Source organism: Periophthalmus magnuspinnatus, chromosome 7, assembly GCF_009829125.3.
Source record: "Periophthalmus magnuspinnatus isolate fPerMag1 chromosome 7, fPerMag1.2.pri, whole genome shotgun sequence".
In the NCBI taxonomy this organism is placed as follows: Eukaryota; Metazoa; Chordata; class Actinopteri; order Gobiiformes; family Gobiidae; genus Periophthalmus; species Periophthalmus magnuspinnatus.
This window is the reverse complement of record NC_047132.1, coordinates 33,570,366-33,594,456: the sequence shown is the minus strand read 5'-3', so window position 1 is coordinate 33,594,456 and position 24,091 is coordinate 33,570,366. Positions and strand designations below refer to the sequence as shown.

The following is a 24,091-nucleotide window of genomic DNA, read 5'->3' as shown; positions in this document are numbered from 1 at the left end:
CACACTCACTTCTTTATACAATCTATGATTCTAAAGTTACAATGATCTCATACAGTCGTCCGTCACTATATCACGGTTCACCTTTCACGGTCTCACTGTTTTGCTCATTTTTTAGTGCAGTTTTACATGCTTTTATAAAATTTTTATTTATTGTGTTGTTTGTCCTGATTGGCTGTTGGACTGTAGACCATTGTGTCGTGCGTCCTGATTGGCTGTTGGACTGTAGACCATTGTGTCGTGCGTCCTGATTGGCTGTTGGACTGTAGACCATTGTCCATCAGTCTCCTCCGTGCCGTGTCTCCTGTCCAGTACAGAATGTGTTCAGACAAATTTACATAAACGTTGGATCTCAGTGTGACTCTGAAGTGCTGTACGTTTGCAATTTGTTTTCTCCCCGACAAAACCCACAATGTCGATGAAACGTTCTGCACCGACAAAGACGCCTACGAAGGTTTGAACTTTGAGAGAGTTTAAACGAGAGAGAAATGTGAGAAAATGTTAACGCCTGTGTGAGAAAAGTGTATAAAGTGTGTGGTGAGGGGTTTTACAGACAAAAACAGAGAATAATGTAAAAATAAAGCTTAGCCTGCGATAAACCAGGGCCCAGTGTTATCATCATCATGATCATGGCCTAATCCGCTTTAGAGGATGATATTTGTGACGCCACTGAAACTCGCCAAAGTCTCTCACACTAGAATATAAAGCTTGGACACGGAACTTTTCAAAAATCACCAGAGCGACACTGAAATGCGGCTCATGGACTGAACGGCCTCTGTGTTTAAAATATGAGCTGGAGGATTCTGATTTGACGCGTAAATTGCAGATATATTCTCAGTTCTTCAGTCGATTGTTTTTCCACAAATGGCTCCGTTCTATTGGCTCGTCGTGGCTTCTCCATAGCGACCGCTCGGCTGCATTTGCATTTCCCTCACCTGTTACCTGCCTGTTGTGTTTCTCCGTCTCATCTGAATGCAGCCGCTCCACCTGCCGTCGCTGCGAGCTCCAAAAAAAAACAAAAAACACACCGCTTTTTAAGGTGGAACGCGGCTAATCTCGCGCTCGCCGCTTTGATTGGGCCACCTTAATATTCATAGATTTCGGAGCTTTAGGAGTGTCCTCTTTGATAGGACGCGGTGCTTTCTAGCGCCTGCAGACTCCAAAGAGGCAGAGGAAAGAGAGAAGAGGAGGAGGAGGAAGAGGAGGAGGAGGAGGAGAGCTGTACCGACATGTGGGTGCGAGGATTGGGGGTTATTGCAGAGCTGGGTGTGGATAGTCCAGGGATTTCTCTGCGAGTGATAGTAACGTTTTTTTTTTCTCCTCTTTTGTGTTTGTGCTCCAGGCTGCAGTGAGGGGCGAGCACATGTGAGCGACGCGCCTACGGAGAGAGAAAGAGAGAGAGAGAGAGAGAGCGAAGGGGGGGATGCTCGAGAAGCCAAGAAACTGTCGTCCAATCAGGCGACGGCGGCTCTGCCCGTCTGATTTACGACTGACCTCGGACACCGCACTGCACAAGACTCCGGGAGCACCTGGATAGAACGAGGAGGAACCGCGCGCTCCCGACTCACGTTCTCAGGAATATCAGGCGTTTCTGGACTCGTTTATTTGAAAGAAGAAGGACTATATTTCATTTTAATTCGATTTTTTGGGGGGGGATCTAGAGTAAAGTTACGCACAAACAGGGACGGTCCAAGAGATCCGTCCGCCTGAGGGATGGACCTTTAGCGTGAGTTTGCTCTGGTCCTGGTTTAGTCCTGGTTTCAGCCCAGTTTAGTCCTGATGTAGACTTGGTTTGGTGCGGTTCTAGTCCTGGTTTAGTCCTGTTTTAGTCCTGGCTTGGCTCCAGTTTGCATATGATGTCCGTGCAGGTGTGATTCGCAGGTAGCTTCCTTGTTTTGGTCCACTCTTGGGATTACACGTGTCTTGAATGGGGATTTGCAGCGAGGAGAATGAGAGCTTTTATCTGAGAGTCGCTGGGGGGGCTGTGTAGATAAAGGTTTAGCCTGGATGAGCGAGCAGACATAGGAGACCGCACTGGAGACATGCCCCGGAGATTGGCGTTCGAGCCGGGCTGCCCTTCAGGCGACTCAGCGAGCAAAACGAAGCTTCAAAATAGACTCAAAATGTGATCCACTGACGATCTCTGTCCTCATGTCCTGAAGCACAAACGCCGCTGATCTCTGACCTGTCGAATCGATTTTAAGATTGTGCCAAATCGTAAGCCTTCTCTAATTCAATTATAATCCACCCTGCAGCGCCGCGTTCACTCTGGGATTAGACTTTTAGTGAGGAGCTGGCACCTCATGGGTTTGTTATCGTCGCTCGTGTCTCGTGCGACTTCCCCGGAGTCTCTGGCACGTTTCATTCACAATATTGCGTTTACTGACGGTTTCGGAAACGCCTGTCCGTGTTTATGTCGTGTTTGCTGACAGCGGCGAGGAAGTGTCAGGTCGTAGCGGCTGTCGGGAGGAGGCGAGGTGGAGGAAATCCCTGTTTTCATTCAAGGATTTTGGGGCAGGCGCTTATCTCAGAGGCACAGCACGAGTTTAAACTTTTGCAAACCAAAGCCGACCGTTGAAATCATGGTGAGAAAACAGCCGAGGTGGTTTTATTGAGAGTTTTGAGTTTGAGGAGAACTGGGAATTGTTTTATGTGAAGTAGCTTGGAGTAAATAAAGTTGGAACAGTAGGTGGTTGCTGTAGAAACGGTGAAGAAACAAAAAACGCCAACCTGCTGCTATTTTTTTTTTTGACTGGAAAAGCACATATTTTGACGTGTTTTAATGCCACGAGCAACAACCACAAGGACAGAGCAAAGAGAAGCAGGAAAAACATCTCGGGCAAGAAGAAACAAACATGTTTACACGGGACTGGTAGAAGTTTGCTCTGGATTTGAAAAAACAGAAGATTGGAAGATGAGGAGGATTTGAGGAGGAGGAGAGGAGAGATACTGTCGGCCCTGAACCGTTCGAGGGTGGGGCTGCTCCACCACAGACAAAGACCCAGAAAGAGAGGGAGCAGAGGGGAAGAAGGGAGAGGAGGAGAGGAGGAGAGGAAGGAGGAGAGCCTGGTCCAACATCATGGGGTGTAACATGTGCGTGGTCCAAAAGCCGGAGGAGCAGTACAGGTTCATGTTCCAGGTGAGTGAGAACATCAAGCACAAACACACAGATGAGTTACAGAGACGCACCGATATCAACCTCCAAACGTCGAGACAAATAAACGGATGGAATGAGACTCTTCAGCCCAGAAAGTCTCACAATGTTTCAACTTTTATTTGTACAAAGTTGCTCTGTCGTTAATTAACATGGACGTGACATATTTGGATCAGTTTTGTCGTGTTCGTGCTGTTTTCAGTCTCTGGTATCGGCTGATATCGAGTATCGGCAGGTACTTAACGCTGTAGTATTGGTATCGGTGTCGGAGCTGGTTTGTGCCTCCCTGATGAATAACTCCTCTGACTCATGACAGATGCAAACTTCTGTTTCATTTTGTTTTATATTTATTTCAGCTCATGTTCAGTCAAAGTCTCTTTTGGGCCAATGGTTAAGTTTCAGTATTATCGTTTATATTTTCTTCAACGATATATCGCACTTCAGAGTGTTATCGTGACTAGAGACAGACCGATATATCAGGCCAATACTTGCACTTTTTTGTGTATCAGAAATGGGCCTTAAATCTCTAGTAGAGGCCGATATAACACAAGGCTCCACTGGAAATGATCTGATGATTATAAATCTGATGTTACGTCTGTTTCTCTGGTCCTGTCACTACTTTTTGAGTTTTATGATTCTGAAGTACATGTACATGTTTTTGCTTCTCTGTCCAATTCTACGCGGTATAACGTTCAATAATTGATAAATGTTAGCGCACTTTAGCCAAACAGAACACATTAAAATGCTCCAGAAATCAGAAGAAATGTCTCAAATGTAAAAGTGACTGTAGGGGCGGACCCCAGACTCTCCTCCGGTGCATGTTTTTATATTATTCTACTCGTGGCTGTTGCTGTTTTGAGCCTGTAGAATGTTCAGCTTTTTTACACTTTGTTGAAATTATGAGAGCGTTGTCTTAATTCAGTCAAATATGAGGCACTGAAGTGGTGAGGGGCCCAAACTCTGCTCAGGGGCCCCTGTCAGGACGTAAACATACAGAGAGCGCATTTTATGTTTGTATTGTTTTCTCTTTACTTCAGTGTAAATGAGTCTGGAAAATCCCACAGCTTCCTCCAAAAAGAAGTCGAATTTTGAGCATAAACAAACAGTTGTGTCCTCCACATATACGGTTTATACACGTGCACATCGCTAACCTGCTAGCCGCCACTATGTTCCAAACAGGAAGTGATCATGGGCGCACTTCAGGCTCCATCGACTGTGGCTCCAATTCACTTTCTATGTAAAAACTGTGTCTCCTCTCTCTGTCCCTGCGTCTGTCAGACTCATTTTGGTCTTAAATGTTCGTATTAACCCTCTACATGATCCTGGGGTTTTTTATTTTGAGCTATTTTGAGTTTATTTTTTCATTTTTTTCATTTTTTTTTTTTTTTTTTTTAGTTATTTTGAGTTATTTTTATTTTATTTTTTTTACTTTTTTTTACTTTTTTATTATTTTAAGTTTTGTTTCTTTTGTTTTTTGGGTTATTTTGAGGTTTTTTGTTTTTTTACTTTATTTTTTGTTTTTTGTGTCCTCTCTCTGTCTCTGCTGCTTCAGACTCATTTTGGTCTTAAATGTTCGTATTAACCCTCTACATGATCCTGGGGTTTTTTGGGGTTTTTTTTGTTTTGTTTTTTTGCTATTTTGAGTTTATTTTTTCATTTTTTTTTATTTTTTTTTTTTTATTTTTTTTTTGTTATTTTGAGTTCTTTTTTATTTTATTTTATTTTACTTTTTTATTATTTTAAGTTTTGTTTCTTTTGTTTTTTGGGTTATTTTGAGTAATTTTATTTAATTTTTTTAACTTTATTTTTTGTTTTGTGTGTCCTCTCTCTGTCTCTGCTGCTTCAGACTCATTCTGGTCTTAAATGTTCGTATTAACCCTCTACATGATCCTGGGGTTTTTATTTCACTATTGTGTCTGTAAATCAAGATATGAACATTAATAACAGACAAATCAGGTCCTTCTTTCCCCGAGGTCGCTCCTGTTAGCGTTAGCAACAGGTTTGATTGACAGCGTTGCTAAGCACCCGCTCCCTGATAAACTAGTGTTGCGAGGAAAAGGGGGCGTTACCTTCAACAACCTCACTCCTGATTGGCTCTTTGGTTGCTATGATACTCGTGGTCAGAGTTCCGGATATAGAACTCTGCTCCAAATTCACTGTTATAACTGCTCGCTGCCTGAACGCCGCGGTGACGTCACACTCACTTCATTAAACACTTTATGTTCTGTGTAAATACTCACAGTAGTAGTAGTAGTAGTTCCATCATGGGCCTGAACTCTGATATTTTTCATCTGTTCTTGTAGAAATTATTCAAATTCTCAATAAACAGGAAGATCAAATTAACAAAAGTACATCCCATTTGTTTATACTAACGTCTCTCTCTAGAATAAAACATGTGCTGCTCCTGATGGACTTAATCTACTCATTTGTCTCGTTCATATTTTACATAATAATCATATTTCAGACTGAGGTTCGTGTCATAATTCTCTTTTTCCAGTGCACTCAAGTCTGTCTCTATATAAAAGATAATTACATTTTACAAGCAGCAGATTCACTCACTCAGAATAATCACATCTGCTCAAGACGCAGCAGCTCCAGGTGAGGAGAACAAAGAACAAGAACATGAGGAACATGCAGACTTAAAAGAACAAGAACATGAGGAACATACAGACTTAAAAGAACAAACATACAGACTTAAAAGAACAAGAACATGAGGAACATGCAGACTTAAAAGAACAAGAACATGAGGAACATACAGACTTAAAAGAACAAACATACAGACTTAAAAGAACAAGAACATGAGGAACACACAGACTTAAAAGAACAGGAACATGAGGAACATACGGACTTAAAAAAACAAGAACATGAGGAACATACGGACTTAAAAGAACAAGAACATGAGGAACATACGGACTTAAAAGAACAAGAACATGAGGAACATGCAGACTTAAAAGAACAAACATACAGACTTAAAAGAACAAGAACATGAGGAACACACAGACTTAAAAGAACAGGAACATGAGGAACATACGGACTTAAAAAAACAAGAACATGAGGAACATACGGACTTAAAAGAACAAGAACATGAGGAACATGCAGACTTAAAAGAACAAACATACAGACTTAAAAGAACAAGAACATGAGGAACATACGGACTTAAAAAAACAAGAACATGAGGAACATACGGACTTAAAAGAACAAGAACATGAGGAACATGCAGACTTAAAAGAACAAACATACAGACTTAAAAGAACAAGAACATGAGGAACATACGGACTTAAAAAAACAAGAACATGAGGAACATACAGACTTAAAAGAACAAGAACATGAGGAACATACGGACTTAAAAGAACAAGAACATGAGGAGCATGCAGACTTAAAAGAACAAGAACATGAGGAACATGCAGACTTAAAAGAACAAGAACATGAGGAACATGCAGACTTAAAAGAACAAGAACATGAGGAACATGCAGACTTAAAAGAACAAACATAAAGACTTAAAAGAACAAGAACACGAGGAACATACGGACTTAAAAGAACAAGAACATGAGGAACATACGGACTTAAAAGAACAAGAACATGAGGAACATGCAGACTTAAAAGAACAAGAACATGAGGAACATACAGACTTAAAAGAACAAGAACATGAGGAACATACGGACTTAAAAGAACAAGAACATGAGGAACATGCAGACTTAAAAGAACAAGAACATGAGGAACATACAGACTTAAAAGAACAAGAACATGAGGAACATACAGACTTAAAAGAACAAGAACATGAGGAACATACGGACTTAAAAGAACAAGAACTTGAGGAACATGCAGACTTAAAAGAACAAGAACATGAGGAACATACGGACTTAAAAAAACAAGAACATGAGGAACATACGGACTTAAAAGAACAAGAACATGAGGAACATGCAGACTTAAAAGAACAAACATACAGACTTAAAAGAACAAGAACATGAGGAACATACGGACTTAAAAGAACAAGAACATGAGGAACATACAGACTTAAAAGAACAAGAACATGAGGAACATACGGACTTAAAAGAACAAGAACATGAGGAACATACAGACTTAAAAGAACAAGAACATGAGGAACATGCAGACTTAAAAGAACATGAGGAACATACAGACTTAAAAGAACAAGAACATGAGGAACATACAGACTTAAAAGAACAAGAACATGAGGAACATACAGACTTAAAAGAACAAGAACATGAGGAACATGCAGACTTAAAAGAACATGAGGAACATACAGACTTAAAAGAACAAGAACATGAGGAACATACAGACTTAAAAGAACAAGAACATGAGGAACATACAGACTTCACTGGTGCATAAATAAGATGAGCCCCTTGTAGTTTTTGTGTGTCTTTTTGTGTCGTTTACATAAAAAATATTTGTGCTCTGTTGAGTTGAATTTTGGAGGAAAACAAACGTGATTTATAGTTATAGTTATTTATAGTTTATAAAGTTATTTAAAGAGAAAACACTGAACCCAGGCCTCACCTTTAGCTCCACCTTCATCTACAGTAAAAACAGCAGATGGTAAAGAACTTTGAAATGCTTAAAATAATTGTTTTTTAAATGTATTTCTGTTTCTTTTTTTGTTCAAAAGTTGCAAGATCCAAATGAACAGATGTTGAACAAATATCAAAATTATACCTGAGAATATTTTATGATTTTTTTCCTTCTTTTTGTCCCGTCTGAGCTGAGTTTAGTGTCACGGCTGAAGATGCAGAAGTCCTGGGCTGGATAAGGAGAGCACATGTGAGCAACAGTGGCTTAGTCAGAGCAGTGATCTACCAACCCAAAGGTCAGAGGTTCGATTCCCGCTGTGACCTTAGGCGAGACACTTCACCTGCGTAGTGTAGTGTGAAAATGGAGCGCGGTTGGACATCGTGGACACCTCATTTTGTCTACGTTTTGTTAAAGTGAGTGACCAGACGGAGACGGTTTGAGAGAAAAGGAGGAGGTGGATAGAACAGGGAGAGAGGGAGGAGGAGGGCGGAGGTGACAGGTAGCAGGAGGCGGAGCAAGACCGAAGAAGAGATTTATGATTTTATGAATAAAGTTAGCAGATAAGAGGAAGAGGAGGATGTGAAGGAGGTGGAAAAGTCTGACAGCAGCAGGTACAGAGAGAGGACACGTCGCTAGCATGTTAGCTACGTCCATTTATATAAACAGTCCGTGTTTGCTGCAGAGACGAGCCACAACTCGGGACACGCCCCCAGACGCCAGCCGCCGTTCACATGCATTGATTTTGTGCGTTTATTGCTTTTAGTTTTATCGTCTGACTGAACTGCTGCTGATTCCCTGTTGTGTTTTTTATTCTTCTGTCCCTGTGCAGCTCTGGGAAATGCACTTGTTTAAAATGCGACGTGAATGTCACCGAAACACGCCAAGAAAGAAATAATTGATGTGTTTGTACCTGGAGCAACAGGAGATAGATGCGCGTGGGATGTGTGTGAGGTGTGTGTGAGGCGTGTGGCGTGTGTGTGAGGCGTGTGGCGTGTGTGTGAGGCGTGTGATGTGTGTGTGATGTGTGTGTTCTTGTACATGAATGTAATTAGAGCCCTCCCAGTGCTCGATCATAACAGTGATAATGCAGGTAATGACTTCACACCCATTACAGTGATGTGGGTTAGAGCGAACGCAGGAAAAGATGAGCCTAAAACCACACACACACACACACACACACACACACACACACACACACACACACACACACACACGCACACACACAGGGGGATGGATGAGTGCCTTTCCGAGCCATAGGGCTAAAGTCGGACCGGGGAGTTGCCACGGTTACTGCCTCAGCACCTGCCAACAGCTCAGTGTGGGGATGTTCTGTTACTGCTGAGGCTGGAGCAGCGTCCGCGAGTTTGGAGCAAAATGAGGCTAAAAATTCTGTGTTTGAGACGTTAAATCTGAACTGATTTTCAAACTGTGGAGGAAAGGAGTGTTTAAATCGAACGTATCCCGGCTCACACAACCTTTGACCTCTGACAGTGTAAATATGCAGGATATTTTGGGCTAGAAAAGTGAACCATCCTCTGACACTTTTTATTCGTCCTTAAATCAGCCGTCTTGTGTCTTTATTTTTCTCTATAATTTACACATTTTAAATCACAATATTCATCTAAAACCACTTCATAAAAGAAACACTCCAGCTGATTTCAAGTAAAAAAAACTGAAGTGTCCAAAAAGGAGCTGACGTCGCCGAAAATGTCATGACAATAAAGAGTCATAGAGCTGTAGCGCCCCCTATGGACAGATGCACGTCGCACTAGAGCAGCACATAAAAAAAAAAATTGTACCAAAATGACAACGTGATGCTGCAGAATCTACGAGTATCAACGATTAAGAAAATAAAACTGGAGAAGGAAGAGCGGACGTCACAGGGGGCGTGTCACAGGGGGCGTGTCACAGGGGGCGTGTCACAGGGGGCGTGGCACAGTCCAGTCCAATCTTTCCGCTTTATTTAAACGGCACATTTCACAAACAAACGCAGTTTCCAAAGTGCTGCACAAATACATTATAAATAAAAACAACTAATTAAGTAAATCAACATTTAGACTAGAATCAAATAGCAAAATTAAAATAATAAATATGTAAATAAAAGCAATAAAACAATAAAATCAAATAAAACAAGCAAATAAAATCAAAAGGAACAAATGAATAAAAGACAGAGGATCGTACGACTCAACAGCGGGCGTGTCACAGTGGGCGTGTCACAGTGGGCGTGTCACAGTGGGCGTGTCACAGCGGGCGTGTCACAGTGGGCGTGTCTAATTCTTCTTGGAGACCTGTCAGGAGCAGCAGGGCAGCACGTGGAGACCCGTCTAAAGATTGTGAGCCAGGATCGTTTGTCAAGAAAATTTGACAGAAAAACTGTTTGGCTAATGCTAATGCTAATGCTAGCTTGTGACTGTGATGTTATTTGAGGGACTTGTTTAACAGCTCAGATCGCCTGTTGTGTTTCAGATAAGTCAGTTCTTTATGGTCAGATTGTGTTAAAGTAAAGCTCAGATTAAAGTCTAACAGAGCCTCAGACAGAGCAGTGCCTACAGTTAGCGTCACACCTCCAGGACGCTGTCGATGATCAGCTACAAAGTGTCAGTGCTGTGCATATTTGGTTTGATACATGAAGTGTATTCAGATACAGAGAGAACAGGAGCTCCCCACAGCGACACTGATCTGACTCCGACGCCGTGGCCCCAGTCGAGCGGCGAGTGTGTGGAGCGAAGAAGAAACAGAATCTGAGCGAGGAGGAGGAGGAGGAGGAGGAGGAGAGATGGAGCGAGGGAGCGGGCGCAGCTGGTGCCAAGAGCAGACGCAGCAGAAGGGAAGCTCCAGGAGGCAGACTCAGGGCGGAGCTAATGAGACATGAGGCTAAAGAGGCGCTGCAGAGACAGTGAAGAACAGTTTCACAGACGCCCGCCGTTTATCGCGAGGGTCACGTTTAAAAAAATAACCCGCAATAGACGAAATCAGCGAAGTATCAGCTTTATTTTTTACAATTATTCTCTATGTTTTTGTCTGTAAAACCCCTCACCACACACTTTATACACTTTTCTCACACAGGCGTTAACATTTTCTCACATTTCTTTGTTGTTTAATGGGTTAATAGTGACTCTCGCGTATTTCGCGGTTCCTCTTCGTCCTGGTGTCGCTCCGCCGTCGTGTCGATCAAACGTGTTTAATGTCGTCCGTTGTTGTTACTCGTGTATTTTTATATAACTTCCGCTGGACTCCGATGTAAAAAGAGAGTTACAAAATTTTAATCCACAGCTTTGCAAAACCAAGTCTCAAAAATAAACAACACTACGGTAAGAAAACCATTTGGCTCCGTCTTTATGCGCCGCCTCAGCTCGTTTCCCAGGCGTGTGCTCTTTTCCTCGTGCGTGCTGCTGCTCTTAAAGTGACGGTAACATATTTTTACGTAAAGCTTAAATAATAACAGTTCTAAGATATTTTAACTTCAACATTGATGCAATAAAATAAATGTAGTTTATGTTTATAAATCAAATATTAAAACATAAAACAGCATTTAAATCAGCTCAGCGCGTTTCCCAGGCGTGTGCTCTTTTCCTCGTACGTGCTGTCGCTCTTAAAGTGACGGTAACATATGTACGTAAAACTTAATAACAGTTAAAAGATATTAACTTATGAAGATGTAAGACGTGGCACGGAGGAGATGGATGGATTATTTCTGCTGTCTCTGCTTATCTCCATGGAGACGAAGTTGCTTTGCCTGGAATGTTCCACAATGCGCCTTTAAACATCTGTCTTGATTTTATTCCGTTCCAAGGGTTTTGTTGAAGATGTTCATGTGTTTTCTTGCCATGAACGGGCTTGCCTCTCCAGAGATCTGACGTGTAACTTGTCCTGGTGTCACTTGGCGTCATGATAAACATCTACAGTTAAATGTAATTAAAACTGTGGATATTTTTAACACAATAATTGAACTCGGACGACATTTTAAGAGTCGTTTTTTATTCATTCACCGTTTGGATAAAGGTTTAAACTCTTTGTTACCAGATAATGATTTTTATCTCATGACAGAACAGACTAATCGTTTTTTAATTGGACTTTGAAGCGGCAGAACAAACTGACGCAGATAAACAGAAGCAGCTGTTCTAATGAAACACCTCTGGGCTGAAGCTGCGTCCCACAGACAGAACAGGACTTTAAACAGGAGAGAGTCTGACAGATCTGAGGACACAGAATATTGTCACGCAGAAAAGAACAGAAAAGAATCACTTAAACAGGACGAAACGGGATCTTTCCTGAAGAGTTTTAGTCTGGACTTGATCTGTATCAGAGCAAAGAGACACAAGGATCAAGGATTTTACTGCACAACAGAAATAACGTCTGAAAAACAGATTTAATTCTAGAGTTTGGTCATGTTGTGATTAACCGACGTAACTGCTCAAAAGTTTATTACCTTATTCAGGGTTTTTTTCTGGTCCAGGTGGAGTTAAATACCAGGGAGAAGAGGTGGGGTTCCGTTAAGTTTGGGTATCGTTAAGATTTTGCCGATACGATACATATCCGGATACAGTACTTTTTCGATTCGATATGATTCAGTGAAACATAAAGCCTTTTGTGATTCTTAATGATCAGCCCCATTTTCACAAAAGATAAACATTAACTGAGCTTTTATCTTCTGTTTACTGAAGATGAATAAACATAAAGTGCATTTTTCTAACTAGAGGCACAGATCAGACTGTTCCACTGGTCGATATGATTCATCCACAGTTTATACGAGCTCCACATTTACATTTACACAGAGACATGAGCAGTTTAATCAACTAAAACACGACTGTGAGACTAAAAGACTTTGTTAAACCAAAGATAATCTGAAATAAACCTGTTTGAATCAAAACAGTGAAGCAAATGTCAAATGTTCTGCATAAATAAGTGTCTTTCCTCTAAACAGCCACTGAACAATGTGGTAAAATAAACAAAAAAACAATATCGATACATCAGCCCACGATATCAATACTGTATCATTAAATTAAATGATACAATATATTGATATTTCGATATTTTTGCAGACTCTGACCTCTGACCTCAGGGCTCTGGGTGGAGTATAGAGCTGGACACACAGAGACTGGACACACGGAGACTGGACACACAGAGACTGGACACATAGAGAGACTGGACACACAGAGACTGGACACACGGAGACTGGACACACGGAGACTGGACACACAGAGACTGGACACATAGAGAGACTGGACACACAGAGACTGGACACACAGAGACTGGACACATAGAGAGACTGGACACATAGAGAGACTGGACACATAGAGACTGGACACATAGAGACTGGACACATAGAGAGACTGGACACACAGAGACTGGACACATAGAGACTGGACACATAGAGAGACTGGACACACAGAGACTGGACACATAGAGAGACTGGACACATAGAGAGACTGGACACACAGAGACTGGACACATAGAGAGACTGGACACACAGAGACTGGACACACAGAGACTGGACACACGGAGACTGGACACACGGAGACTGGACACAAGTGGAGACTGGACACATAGAGACTGGACACACAGAGACTGGACACACAGAGACTGGACACACAGAGACTGGAATGAAAACCAAGCAATTTAATCCTTGATAAAACACAAAATGCAAAAACAGATATAGAACAAATGCAGTAAACATGTGTGTGTGTGTCTGCGTGCGTGTGTGTGTGTGCGCGTGTGTGTGTAGGGGTGTGTGGGTGTGTGTGTGTGTGTGTGTGTGTAAAATATCTTTGTATTATCTTAATAATGTTGTGATGCTAACACTTCAGTCTAATCACAGTCAGAATCAAACAGACGAGTCGTTTAATCAAAAGCCAAAGTGACTAATGTGTAAGGCCTAGAATCTGGTATGTCCTCCTCCTCATCGTCCTCCTCCTTCTCCTCCTCCTCCTCCTGCTCCTCCTGCTCCTCCTGCTCCTCCTCCTTCTCCTTCTCCTCCTCCTCCTGCTCCTCCTCCTCCTGCTCCTCCTCCTTCTCCTGCTCCTCCTCCTCCTGCTCCTCCTCCTCCTGCTCCTCCTCCTCCTCCTGCTCCTCCTCCTCCTCACTGCTCCACATTCTTCATTTGCTGCAGTGTTTCTTTTCACGATACATCAAACGTGTCAAATGAACGAGGTTTGTCTCGTCGATTGAACGCGTCGTCTCCAGCTCCGCCTCTGGGTCGTTGTCTCTTTTTCCCGTTTCAGTCGCTGCTTCAGACATAATTGATTCCCGGCTCTTTAGTCTGTGGCCGAGCTACGGAAACTTTACAAATCCCTTAAGGGTAAAAGACCCTCCTGGTGTTTTGGCCTTTAAGTGGGAGAGGAGAGGGGGATATCGTCTCTAAGTGATCATAAAAGCAGGAAGCGGTCACCCGTAGCAACACAGGTCAGCGGTAATGACTCTGGAGGCGGAGCTTTGTGAATGTAATGTAATGTAACGTCCAGAGGGGTCAGCAGTGAGCACAGGTCGTGTCTGTTCTGTCACATCAGGAGTGAGGAAGTGAAGCGAGACGGCGCAGACAGGTGGAATATGTTTCTCTGTGTGACAGGAGTGAGCAGCAGGTGGATTAGAAATGAGAGACGTTCGGACGGAAAAGATGAAAGGAAAAAGCGAAACTATAGAAACGGCTTCAAAAAGGAGAATATTATTAAAAATGATCTTATATGAGACGTTCTCCCTTGTTATTGTCTTACTCTGAGTTGTATCTGGACTCATTCACGTGTGTTTGAATAATCCTGAGTTTGTTGTCCTGCAGTCGAGGCCTGACTGCTCCAAAATGTCTGTTTTCACCTACCCCCTATCCCCGCCCACACCGCACTATTTATGTTTTCATTTTAACTGTGAATTCAGGCTCAGGATCAAACATAAATGCTCAAAAATGTTGCTCTGAGCTGTTTATTTGATGAGGTAAACCTAAAGATGTGCGTAATGTGTCGCTATGGAAACAGCTACAGTTAAAGGACGTTATGAAACATCGCCGTATCTGAGATGATTCTCCGTCATCGTCATGTTTCTCAGAGTGTTTTTTGTCTTGTTTCGTGAGTGTTTGTCCTGCACAAAAAGTCAGTTTTTCCCAAATTCTCCATTGAAATGACTGAGACTCCCCTTAACAAAGAAAGTTCAGTTTGAGCGTTTACGGTAAAAGTGGGCGGGGCCAAATAAAGTCCATAGTGTCATAGAAAAATACAGTTTTTATGACTCACTAAGTCTAATATTTGCTTCTTATTTTCTCCAGTCTTCAGTCTGTTCTAATGACAAACCCGAGAGCTGTGACTGTAATGATTCTGTTTAATGATGTTTAATAAACTCATTAATCAGGCTCCAGCTTTAAAATAACGGCTTTAGTTTGTTTGTTCTGTTCATTTCCACCACAAAAATATCTACTCTATTTTCCGGACTATAACTTTATAAACTCTTTTCTTAGTTTGTCCGGGGCTGCGACTCAGACATGATGTTTAATGTGACATGTTTTTTTTCTTCATTATTATGCATTTTTCTGCTGATGCGACTTACACTCCGGTGCCACTTTTACATCGAACAAAGTGAATTAAAATAAATATAATGAAACAAAAGAAAGTTTTAGATTCTGTGGATATAATATTGTTGAATTAGATGCAGGGAGTTCAGATCGGGATGGGACTTTGAGCTCTTTTATGGGATCTGAATATTTTGGATCCATTAGTTTCTTTTATATTTATTTATTCACCTTATTCCAGAAGTTGTCATTGTTATTTGGGTTATATATTTGACAGTGGATGAGTTTTGTGCAGGTTTCAGAGCCTCCAGAGACTCACTGCAGTGTCGATCTCATAATCACAGAATGTTTAACAGAAATGAACCTTCTTTATATCAAATGTTAGAGGCAAAACTTTTCTTAAAACCTGGATTGAAATGAAAGGGATTCCTGCTTAACCGGAAGAACCACCGTAAAGAAAGAGCCGTTTAGGAGAATTTAGACTCATTTTATCAACAAACTAAACACAGAGAGACAGACGTTTAAAATGGTTCAAACTGAGAGTGGATGTGTTTATCCTCTGAATAAAACTGTTCTACTATAATAATAATAATAATAATAATAACAATAATAATAACAACTCTTATCATGAGGCCAGATTACTTTCTCTGACTCGTGTTGTTTCAGCGTTAATCAAGATAAAAATGCATAAAAATGACAAAGAAAAAGATTAAGATTTTTAAAAATTAGATCCAATTCCAGCTGCTCATGGAATAATTAATCATATTCAATAATAATCCATACTTACGCTGGATCTTTCTGTAGAAATGGACTTTTCCCTGGGGATTTGAACCGACAACACCATCGAAACAAGGTCTGAGCCTGACCGAATAACAAATCTTTACCAGTCACTTCCATAATTAAGATTAATATCCTGAATATTTAGTACATTTGAGCTGTTTTTGCTGTTGGTGTTAAACCGTGAAAAGCTCCAGTGTGTTTCTTTAATGGCGTTGGACAGTGTGTCGCCGCTCGGGGCCCGTGGAGACGTCTGTGGATGTGGCGTCGCAGCAGAGCGAGCCGAGTCAGATGAGTTCCTCTGCAGCTCCGGGCTGTGATTGGTCGAGTGCTCAGGCCTAATGAGAGAATATCGACTGAAACGTTAACGAAGCACGACCCAAACGCCATCGGAACGCCATCGGAACGCCAAACCGCGACCGCCTCCAAACCAGGAAATACATCTTCATTTAAATCCAATCTGTCTTTGCTTGTTCCATAAACTTTAATGAGGCTTATTAGATTTCATGTTTCTGCTGGCTCTGCAGACGCGTTTCAAAACGCCAAGTGTTCGATGAAAGCCACGTCCAATCATCATAAAAGCTTTAGAAAAACGCCGTCCCCCCGTCCTGTTCAGTGTTCAGGTAATTAATTTATGTAATTACTTTTCCAAATCACATTCAAATAAAAGGCGTGACTATAATTAAAGCCTTAAACAGAGTAACACACGAGCGTAACACACGAGCGTAACACACGGGCGTAACACAGGGGCGTAACACAGGGGCGTAACACAGGGGCGTAACACAGGGGCGTAACACAGGGGCGTAACACAGGGGCGTAACACAGGGACGTAACACAGGGACGTAACACACGGTGAGGAGATGAGGAGATGCCGTTAAAATCTGTGGGTTTGTTTTGCCAAAGGACAGCAGTAGTAAATGCATTAAACATGAAGGTTGCGCTCGAGCGGGTGTTGGGCCCATCGGCTTGTTTTTCCCACCGTTAGCGCCCAAAGCTAGCTCTGTGCTCTCTGCTCTCTGCTCTCTGCTCTCTGCTCTGCCATATTCTATTTGAGTTTGTAAATGGACGAGCTGTAGAGTCTTTTAAGCGTTGCATTGTGCCTTTTTTTGTCCCAGTTGCTAAACCTCTGCCCTTAAGCCACACACCACTCCCCCTCTCTCCCTCTTTCTCTCTCCCTCTTTCTCTCTCTCTCTCTCTCCTTCTTCTCTTTCTTTCACTCGACCTCATCACTAGGAAGCGGTTGCCGTGGAAACCCGACTCATTAAAAAGCCCAGTGCAGTATTTTATTTTTTTTCTTCCTTTTTTCAGTCGTTCGCAGTGAATCAAAGAAACAGTGACACTTGTGAACAGAGAAATCCCCTGAATCAATACGCCTCGATGAGATAATACGCTCCAATGAGCCGCCGGCGAAGAGACAACGACATGTTTCAGACTCAGAAATGAGCTCAGTGTGGAGCAAATGTGACTGACTTGGCAACGCAAAGCCCGATTTAAATCATCTTTAATAGAACACGTGTTTTCAGACTGTGAGATTTAAACAGTTTTTCCAGGGCTGAACACAGCGTCTAACCTGAAGTGAAGGTTTATGGCTCAATCTCTCGACCTGCAGATGAACGGCTCTCAGTTAAAGGTGCACTGTGTAACTTCTCGTTTCTTCTCGTCACCATGGAGATGTTTTGTTTTTGCCTGTAATGTTCCAGAGACTCTGCTCAGAATCAGAGGTCTGTCCCATTAGATTTGGTTTTTTGACATAATCATATTTTTATTTCTAATGAACAGACTCGAGACTCACTGATCCGGCTCTTTCAGGTTCGATACTGATTCCAATACCATGGCTTTAAGTATCTGAGACTGAAAATAGCTTTTATTTATTTTATACAAAATCAAACAAAATTGATCCACTGGTTTAAGGAGCAGTTTTATCTCAAGTAACGACAGAACGACTCTGTGAATAAAAGTTCAAACACTGAATGATCTTATTACATAAATGTATTTGTCCAATCTGGAGATCAACTGAACCGATATCTGAAAGTCGATATCTGGTCCAGCAAATGTTTCAGTATCGGCGCCAGTGTCCGATACAAAGAGAGCGAAAGTCTGAGGTGTAGTTTTAGGAATAAAACACCAGGAAAGTTACATAATGCACCTTAAAAATATCCTCATTTCCTCTGTCTGACCCTTCGAGGCCAGTGTGGTCAAATCAGACCAGATTCAGAGGAAACGTGCAGAATAAAACCTTTCAGTAGTATGCACAGCTAAAAAAGAACAGTTTTGAGTCTGGATTTAAACATTGTCAAAGTCGAGGCCTAAGTCACATCTTCAGGAAGAATGTTCCAGGTTTTAGCTGCACAAAACTGAAACACTGATTCTCCAGGTTTAGTCCTGACTCTGGACCAGCAGGAGGCCGGTCCCTGAAGTCCTCCTCATGTGAGATGGTTCATGTGGCTCATGTGGGAGATGTTCTTTGGTGCTGCTCCATGGAGAGACTTGTTCACACAGAGCTGCTTTAAAGTCTCTGAGCCACAGGAGCCACAGGAGCCACAGGAGCCACAGGAGCCACAGGAGCCACAGGACACATGTGTGAAGTACTTCCTGGTTCTAGGACGTTACAGTCGTCTAATCTACTGGACACAAACACAGGATAAGTCTGAGTCTGGTTTGGACAGTTTAACTTTGATTTTTATGTTTTTAGATGGTTAAAAAGCTGCAGATGTTTTGATTTGATGTGGCTGTTAAAGTTCTAGTCTGAGTCCATTATTACCTCTAGATTTCTCTCCTGATTTGAAGGTTTTAGAGACAGAGACTTGAGGTGATGTTGACACTTTCTCTATGTTTCTGTGGCCAGAGACTATGAGTTCGGTCTTGTCTCAGTTTGATCTGTTGATGCAGTGAATCCACTGGTCCATATTCACCTGCTGCAGTGAGACATAGATCTGACTCGTCTGCAGAGTTGTGTGTGACACATTATTGTTGTGTATTAACTGGACTAACAGCAGCATGTAGAGACTGAACAACAGGGGCCCCAGGATTGACCCCTGGGGCACCCCACAGGTCAGAGACATTTTATCTGAGAAACATTTTCCAATCTCAACAAAGTTCTCCCTGTTTTCTGGATATGACTTGAACCAGGTTAATGCCGTACCACAGATGCCCTCCCATGATCCACAGTGTCAAAGGAAACACTCAGATCCAACAGGATCAACATTGAGACTTTGCATCAGTGTCAGGCGGACGTCATGTGTCACTTTGATAAGAGCATCTCAGTCTAAAACCTGAAAACATCAAAGGAGTTGTTTATTTGGAGAAAGTTAATAAGCTGATGGTAAACAACTTTTTCAAGGATTTTGCCTAAAAGATTTGAAATTGGTCGTTAATTGTTCAATATTGTGACACCAAGACTGCTCTTCTTTAGGCGAGGCTTGACAACCGCAGTTTTAAAAGCGCGTGGGAATGTTCCAGATTGAAGTGACATGTTAACTATACAAACGAGTGGCTGAGCACAGACTTTAGACGGGGAGGGTCACACGTGGAGGCAGAGAGTAGATGAACTCTGGTGACCATCTCTGGGACAGTTTCAGCAGTTACAGGTGCTCCTCTTTTCCATCATTACATGTTGATTCAGGCATTTCTACAAATACGGATCCAGATTTGGTCGGACTTTGAATGATGTTTCTGAACATGCTCCACATCTGTCATAACAAACAACATAAAAAGTTTCACACTGTGGCTTTATCATCTCCCAGGAGACGTTCCCGTGCATTCTCTGACATTTAGTTTTGCTCTCACACTGTGTCCGTGTTCCACTTCCATTAATGAGTCTTTTGTTCTTTCTAATGAGTATTGTTGCGCCGTCTCTTCTCCCCGTGAGCCTCGTTAGCTCCATCAGCGTCGTTAGCTCCATCAGCGTCGTTAACTCCATCAGCTCCATTTCAAACACCAGGCCCTTTGAAATCGATAAAGCTCCATCGCGTGTTTGTTCCCATCACTTTTATTCAAATCTCTCACTCCATGGGGTCAGCAGAGAAGTGGGTCATTGATTTTCAGGAGAAAGTCTCAGAGGTTTTGGAGATGAGAAAAATCTATAACAGAACAAGCGTAATCCAGGAGGTCGGGCGGACGAGGAGGTCGGCGAGAGCGAGGTCAGATGTTTACGATCAGACGCTGGACAAGTATCTGACTGTAAGAAGAACACGCTGTTTTTAGTCTGAAACGCTGCGGAACAGTTTGGAACAAGACGCTAAACGTGTGGGGATAACGTTTTCTCCGGTAACACGGTGATCTCAGACTTCAGCGCTGATTTTGACTTTTTTCTATGATCCCCGATGTCACATTTTACTCAATAAACTGATGGAATTAGAGGATTTACTGCCGATGTCCCAAAAGGTCTTGAAATATTAAGCTTTTTTCCTGTCGTTAAATGATAAATAACATAAAAAAAAACACATTAGGAAAAATTTTGCTTCAAGATATTTGCATTTAAATTAAACACATTATATTTTCAGTCTCTGGTATTGATTGGTATTGAGTATTGGCCGATATTTAAAGCCAAAGTATCAGCATCAGTATCAGTATCGGACCTGAAAAGACGTTCACTCTTTGTAAATCCAGTTGAGCTAATCGTATTGTTTTGACTTTTTCAAACCTGAATAAATAAAAAAAGAAGTTAGAAAGAAAAATACATGAAATGCCCACAGACTTTAAACAAACTAAACCCCACAGACACCAGAATGTAAACCAACTTAAACGTGTGTGTATTTAGTTTTTCTTTTTGTATTTGTGCGTGTTTTGCGCGGCTCTGCTCATACAGACGTTAGCGTGTTAGCGTGTTAGCTTTGTCCATTTACACACATTTATATTTATACAACAGTCGCCTCTTCGCTCTCTTCTGTACTTCTACACATCCAGCCTCTGTTAATTACGTCGCTCTTAAAAGTGTTTTCAGATAAGAACTAATTATGCATCACCCACTTCATTATTTCCCAGGGGTCTTTGCTCTGCGCTGGTTTGTATTCAGCCCCACGGTCGTGACGTTCGCTCTATTTACATAGAAATTCCTCAAAAGTGTTTTGTCTTTTATCTACAAACCCTGCGCTCGACCGACCCCCACCCACCTCCACACGCCCCCACCCCCCGCACAGACCTACACCCGCACAGACCTACACCCCCCGCGGAGGTGTTTCTTGTTTTGGTCTCAGATTTAAATTGTAAATCATGAGTTTACCTGCAGATCATCCTCAGATACAGGCTGGTGTCTCTCCTGAAGGTCTCACTCCCACTCGATGAGACAAATGCCCATCGTGCCTCTGGGCAAGACACTGTTTTCATCTGTTTGTGAATATCCAGGGATTATTTTTTTAAATATATTTAAATTCCAAAGAAATGATTATGTCTTTTGAATAGTTATGAAGTCCTGAATGTCCAAACCAGGAAAAGTGGACGTCACCACAGCCTCAGCTCCAAATGAAGCTCGTCGAGGCTAACACTTATAGCGGCTAATTTGAACCGGATTGTCAGCTGTGAGTATCATAGCAACCAAAGAGCCAATCAGGAGCGAGGATGTTGAAGGTAACGCCTCTTCCCGTCCACACCGCTGGTTTAACAGGGAGCAGGCGCTTAGCAACACTGTCAATCAAACTCACAATAATCCAAAAAACAAAAGAAACGAAACTTAAAATAATAAAAAAGTAAAAAAAAAAAAAAAAACATTAAAAAAAGAACTCAAAATAACAAAAAATAAAAAATAAAAATAAAAAAATAAACTCAAAATAGCTCAAAATAAAAACCCCAGGATCATGTAGAGGGTTAATACGAACATTTAAGACCAGTTTATTTTAGTTTATTATTTATCGTTTTCCATTTATCACAAAGTCTTTATTATTAGATTAGTTTTTATTTTCACTCACGTGTGCAGATACAGCCCACCAGTTTACAGTCTGTACACACCGACCCCGTCTCTATGACAGAGCGTCGCGGTGTCTAAGCCCCGCCCCTCGCTGCAGTGCGCTCTCCTGATTGACAGCTCTGAGCGCAGCAGAGGGAGGGGCTCGTTCATTATCCATGAGAGCGCCGCAGATCGCTTTGAAGATGAGTCGTGTGGGCTGGCGTCGGACAGTTCATCGCCGTGGGTTTGATGGACTGCCCATTACACCCTCAGCATTAGCGCTCCCTTATTATCTGAGGGTCAAAGGTCACCGCCTGTACAGTACTCTATGCAAACCGACGTGCAGCATCAATAAATAATATTGCGGGAACAGCTCATTTATTTCACGAGTGAGAGTCAAAATGAAAGTCTAAAGATGAAGTTTGAAGCTTTTTATGACCAGACCAGCGACTTTAAACAAATAAATTCAGCAAAAATAAATAAATAAATAACAATAATCACAATAATTATTAGGCAAATTAAATGGAGGCAGAATGGAAGTAAACCACATAAAAGTGCAAATAAATACATCTCTATGCAGTTAGTGACAAACCTACTAAATATTTATGGGTTTGAGACATTGACTGTTTATATAAATGGACAGAGCTAACATGCTAGCCGCCGCGCTACAAACAGGAAGTGATCATGGGCGCACATCCATTGGTTCCATTGACTCTGGCTCCAATTCACTTTACACTGAAAAACTGCGTCTGTCAGACTCATTCTGGTCTTAAATGTTCGTATTAACCCTCTACATGATCCTGGGGTTTTTATTTCACTATTGTGTCTGTAAATCAAGATCTGAACATTAATAACAGACAAATCAGGTCCTTCTTTCCCCGACCGCCTCAACACCACCACATTAACAAGAATCATTTGTTTTACTTTAAGATCTTAATTAAACACTAAACATCTGAACAATATCATCGCCCTGTAGAGTCTTCTCTTCTTGTCTTCTTCTGGTCCTCTTCTTCTTCTTGTCTTTTCATCTTCTTCTCTTCTTTTTCTCATCTTCCTGCAGCTCTCTGTTTCTGAGCGCAGACCTCTTCTTCTTCTTGTCTTCTTCTTCTTCTTCTCTCTCTCCGAGCGCAGACCTCTTCTTCTTCTTCTTCTTTTCTCTCTCCGAGCGCAGACCTCTTCTTCTTCTCTTCTTCTTCTTCTTCTCTCTCTCTGAGTGCAGACCTCTTCTTCTTCTCATCTTCTCTTCTTCTTCTTCTCTCTCTCCGAGTGCAGACCTCTTCTTCTTCTTCTTGTCTTCTCTTCTTCTTCTCTCTCCGAGTGCAGACCTCTTCTTCTTCTTCTTGTCTTCTCTTCTTCTCTCTCTCCGAGTGCAGACCTCTTCTTCTTCTTCTTGTCTTCTCTTCTTCTTCTCTCTCCGAGTGCAGACCTCTTCTTCTTCTTCTTGTCTTCTTCTTCTCTCTCTCTGAGTGCAGACCTCTTCTTCTTCTCGTCTTCTCTTCTTCTTCTTCTCTCTCTCCGAGCGCAGACCTCTTCTTCTCCTCTTCTCCTCTTCTTCTTCTTCTCTCTCTCCGAGTGCAGACCTCTTCTTCTTCTTCTTCTTCTCTCTCTCCGACCTCATTAAAGGCGGCGTTAGATTTATGTGTTAGCTTTAGCGAGAGGAAGGACACATGGAGACAGATGTGGTGAAATGGAGCCGCACGATGTGGCGTCTCCGGGGACGACGCAGACAAAGTGCTGAGCCAGCGCCGCCGAGGAACAAATACATTAAGAACGGAAGAGGGGATGAAGGGAGGAGGACGGAGGAGAGGAGGAGGTAATCGTGAATAATAATGAAGAAAAAGAGGCTGAGGGTTTATTCAAATATAAATCTGTGTAAAGATATTACAATTATGACATCAGAGACACATCTGGGCTCTGATTGGACGTCACGCACGGCTGGAGACCATGTGACCGGCGAGACAAGGGCCATATGTGAATTTATTTAGTTATGTATTATCTTTGTTTTGCAGAAAAATGTAATAAATATTTAGATTTTATATATTTATGTAGGGAACAGCACCCCCTGTCTGTCAGATCCTTAAACTGCATTAAAGACGAGACTGAAAAACGCCTCTCCTCCCTGGTATTTAACACTAGCCCCGCCTCTTCTCCCTGGTATTTAACACTAGCCCCGCCTCTTCCCCCTGGTATTTAACACTAGCCCCGCCTCTTCTCCCTGGTATTTAACACTAGCCCCGCCTCTTCCCCCTGGTATTTAACACTA

General features: G+C 42.1%; 1 protein-coding gene across 1 annotated transcript in view; it reads left to right on the top strand.

The window, feature by feature from the left end:
* The first annotated feature begins 2,807 nt into the window (after nt 1-2,807).
* LOC117373093 (PDZ domain-containing protein 4-like) overlaps nt 2,808-24,091 on the top strand; it is a 33,946-nt gene continuing 12,662 nt past the window's right edge. Inside the window, exon 1 of the mRNA XM_055222999.1 lies at nt 2,808-3,136. Coding sequence (XP_055078974.1) covers nt 3,077-3,136 — 60 coding nt within the window. The 5' untranslated portion in view covers nt 2,808-3,076. The remainder of the gene's footprint in view (nt 3,137-24,091) is intronic.